This window comes from Perissodus microlepis, chromosome 3 (assembly GCF_051167445.1).
Source record: "Perissodus microlepis isolate ML-2025 ecotype Zambia chromosome 3, ASM5116744v1, whole genome shotgun sequence".
NCBI classification, from domain to species: Eukaryota; Metazoa; Chordata; class Actinopteri; order Cichliformes; family Cichlidae; genus Perissodus; species Perissodus microlepis.
This window is the reverse complement of record NC_140463.1, coordinates 38,753,062-38,756,994: the sequence shown is the minus strand read 5'-3', so window position 1 is coordinate 38,756,994 and position 3,933 is coordinate 38,753,062. Positions and strand designations below refer to the sequence as shown.

Sequence of the window (3,933 nt, the reverse complement as noted above, 5' to 3'; positions counted from 1 at the left end):
TTTAGTGATAATTTTGCATTTGTTAAACATGTATGCAAAAAATTTATTTCCAGTTGCTTCCTTAATCCTGAGGGATCAACACAACAGATGGCTCTGCATGTGTGAGGTCCCCCTTTAACCAGGGACCTGGCACAAGACCAGAGAGGAAAAAAAACATAAATCTTTGAAATAGACCCCAAACACACAGACTGTTCAGCAATTTCAATAAAAGAAAAAAAAATGCTGCGACTCACAACATGTAGTGGATTTGTTTGACATTTTTTACTGTGGCAATACAAATACACAGTTTACTTTGACTTCTGGCTCTGTGCCTGTGCCTTGAGCACCTTGACAACGATCTTCTGCTCCTCAATCAGGAAAGCACGCTTGATCCTAATAATAAAAAAAACAAAGGAGATCAATTAACATAATGAATTAGCTGATCACAGCATACCTAACAAGTTTGTATTTTAGTGCTTTCAAATTAAAGTTTGATGCCTGTATCAGTCTATTTTCTCAGTAACAAGCATCAGAAGATGAAGGGAAGTGCATCTTTTACCTGTCACGCACACACTTGGCGCACATGGATCCTCCGTAGGCCCTGCTAACGTGCTTCTTGGTCTTGGAGAGCCTCATCAAAACTTGAGGTCTAACAGCGCGAATCTATAAGAACACAGATATGGATGTTAAGAGCAATGGAGGAACAAGCAATAGCAGAGAGACACTTTCAGCAGCACAACCTAGAAAAAGCTGGGCTCACAGCAGTCGAGCAATTTTATAAGCTCACTTTATAAAACGCTGCCGTGCTTCCCTGGATTCAGACCTGCCTGCAGTGGATCACACAGTGCTGATGACACAAAGCTGTAGGAGTGGATTTATATATACTGCTCTACAAATGACGGTCACTGCAGTGATGTTTTTAATATGACCATAGAAAGATCTTGTAGTTATCTGAAGAACAACCACAGCTAGCTTTGATAAAAACTCAAAGGTTTTATCAAAAGTGTACGTTTAATGTACTCAAGAGTAAGTGAGCAGCTTATCAAACGGTCAGACGTTTAATGGAAAATGTTCAGGCCTCTATTAAAACAATAACAAAACCCCCCAAAAACAAAGGTGACACAAACACTGCCCGTTTAGAGTCGTTAGCGTACCCAGGAACAACCCTGAAACAACCATGTTTCTAGTGTACACACACTTATTAATAATGTCCTTTCTCAACATATTTGCACTTTCAAGTGTAAAAACTACTTATTAATACACTGAAATGACCTTAATTCTCCTTATGAACCTACAACCACCAAAGCAAAAATGATGATGCATATGTGCACTAAGAGGACCAGTTCGAAATCAAAGTTAACACTTTGAGGTATTTGTAACTTTTAAAATAGCTGAATTAAAACCCATTTGAACTAAGGAACTTAAAAGAATTACAGAATAAAGTTTAACTGGGTGTCAAAACCCCACATCCGGATCCCTCCAGCTGCCATACCACTCCAGCTGTGGCGCCTGTGGGCTTTTCAACGTTAACCTACCTACAAACAATTTACTAAATTTGGCAGTTCTAACGAACACTTTGTTCCTGGCAGTCTGAATGTTTACAGAGAGAGCGTGAGAACTAGCGCATTACCAACATGTTCCTTTATTTGCCTATTGAAAGAAATGACATATACCTGGTAACATTAGCTGAACCTGAAGTGGCATGTTGAGATCAACTGAACTGTTTAAAAAACAAAACAAAAAAACCCCACTGGAAACACTGGCACCATTACAACCCCAAGGCACCGTCTATAACGTGGAATTGGCACAAGCCATTAGGCAGTGGTTACAGGGAGTAATAACATAGTACTCAGGAATAAGCAAACAGCACCAGGTGAAAAGCTTCTGCTCCTGTGAAAGTTGATGTCATGAGCACACAAAATCAGGACATCTCTACTGGTGATTTCACAGCAACAGAAGAAAAGGCATTTGTGGTTGCAGGGAACTGCAGGATTTTCCAAGCTACCTTTCCAGTCCCCACTCCATGCTTACTGGATAAATACAACAAAATAAAACTAGTACCGGTACCGAAAAAAAGAAGATTTATTCATAACACACGTGAAAAGACCCAGGAAAACGATAAAAACGATAACAAAATAACGCTGAAAACCGATAAAAACCCTGAGAACCATACATTTCACACCTGAGCCTCATCTCTCGCGGCCCGGTACCAAACGACTCACGGACCGGTACCAGTCCGAGGCCCGGGGGTTGGGGACCGCTGTCCTAGTCTACAAGTTCTGAAACACAAATTTAAACACAGAGCACCTTCTTCAGGTTACAATGGATGTACTTACTCCACGCAGTCTTCCTGGGCAGATGCCACATGCTGACTTGGGGGCCTTGCCGACCTTCTTAGTGTAAAGGTACACAATACGATTACCAGGAGTCCGTGAGCTTCACAAAAGCAAAAAGAGGGTGGTTTAGTTTTCTTCAGAGAGACCATGCACAACATCACATCACAGGAGATGTGGTGTATCATAGTAGCTACTAGCCTATATACAACTACAGCCCCGTCCTGGCATTATGTATTCATAGTCGGGGTATCAGCTCTATATAGATAGACATGCAGTGAGCCAGGCATAGAAGCAAATACAACCGGAGAGAGTTTACTTACAGTCTGGTTTTGTTGGAGGCGGTGTTGTAGGATAACCTACGGCGGTAAGTCAGGCGCTGCACCATCTTGAAGCTGAAAACAAACAAAATTCAGTTAACTGTAGTACACACCGCTGTTATGCTAACCCTGCCCGCTAACAGAGTCCACTCCATTACTTTAATGTTGGCTAAGTAAACACTGACCGGACTTGTTAAACCGGCACTCTCGTTTAAGAGAAACATCGTCTGCAGCTAATTTATCCTTTAAACATCCATTTAAACGCTAAGACACCTCCACCGGCTTGTGCTCAGTACTCAAGAGAACGGCCTTCTCATGTCACACAAAAACTATGTCGTTAAAATCCAGTAAGTCATGAAATAACCCCATAGTTCAGAGCAAAGAGCTCCCCTGAGTAGTATATTTACTTGAAATAGACCACATTAGTTTATTAAAACGTAGGATTACAGTCGATTTTAAACTCATTATGTTTCTGAGGAAAGCAGGGACCGCCATACCTGCTGTCGCCGTAACCGGAAGAGGAAGGAGTCAGGCGGATGATGGGGGTTAAACGGCGTCCATGTGCGCTTTTCTGCCCCCTGCTGGTGGCTTGTTGTTACTACACATCAAGTATAACGTAATTATTGTGTCCTTTAAACGGCTTTATGTCTATAATTTGAAATGAACGTTTCCTCATGTTCATGATGAGATTTTAAGAAAAGTAAAATCCGCTGAATTAAAATTAGACACAGTATTTAATCATATTATACTTTAGTGCTGTTTTGCAGCCTTTCACATTTCTGCTCAACACTTTAAGGCAGCGGTCCCCAACCCCCGGGCCTCGGACCGGTACCGGGCCGCGAGAGTTGAGGCTCAGGCGTGAAATGTATGGTTTTCAGGGTTTTTATCGGTTTTCGGCGTTATTTTGTAATAGTTTTTATCGTTAACTCGGTTTTCCTGGGTCTTTTCACGTGTGTTATGAATAAATCTTCTTTTTTCGGTACTGGTACTAGTTTTATTTTGTTGTATTTATCCGCGACACCTTAAAGGCCGGTCCGTGAAAATGTTGTCGGGCATAAACCGGTCCGTGGCGCAAAAAAGGTTGGGGACCGCTGCTTTAAGGTGTTACTATGTTAATATGATTGGAATCAATAAATGGGGGGGGGGGGGGGGGGGGGGCTGCTCGAGTCTACTACTGGTTTACTTTCCACAGGCAGGAAACAACAGCCCATTTTCAAAGTAAATATTATGAGTGGTCCAAACAAAGCACAGGTGGAGTTAGATTGGATTACACGAAACTTTATTTCATGTGGGTTCCTCCA

General features: G+C 41.9%; 1 protein-coding gene across 1 annotated transcript; it reads right to left on the bottom strand.

Annotated features, from left to right (window-relative positions):
* Positions 1-239: 239 nt before the first annotated feature.
* On the bottom strand, positions 240-3,175 carry rpl34 (ribosomal protein L34). The gene is made up of 5 exons (XM_084924361.1): positions 3,130-3,175; positions 2,636-2,707; positions 2,316-2,415; positions 539-642; positions 240-372 (listed from the first exon to the last, which is right to left on the bottom strand). The coding sequence occupies exons 2-5, from the start codon at positions 2,698-2,700 to the stop codon at positions 288-290; spliced, it is 354 nt and encodes a 117-aa protein (XP_084780487.1). The 5' UTR covers positions 2,701-2,707; positions 3,130-3,175; the 3' UTR covers positions 240-287.
* Positions 3,176-3,933: the final 758 nt, after the last annotated feature.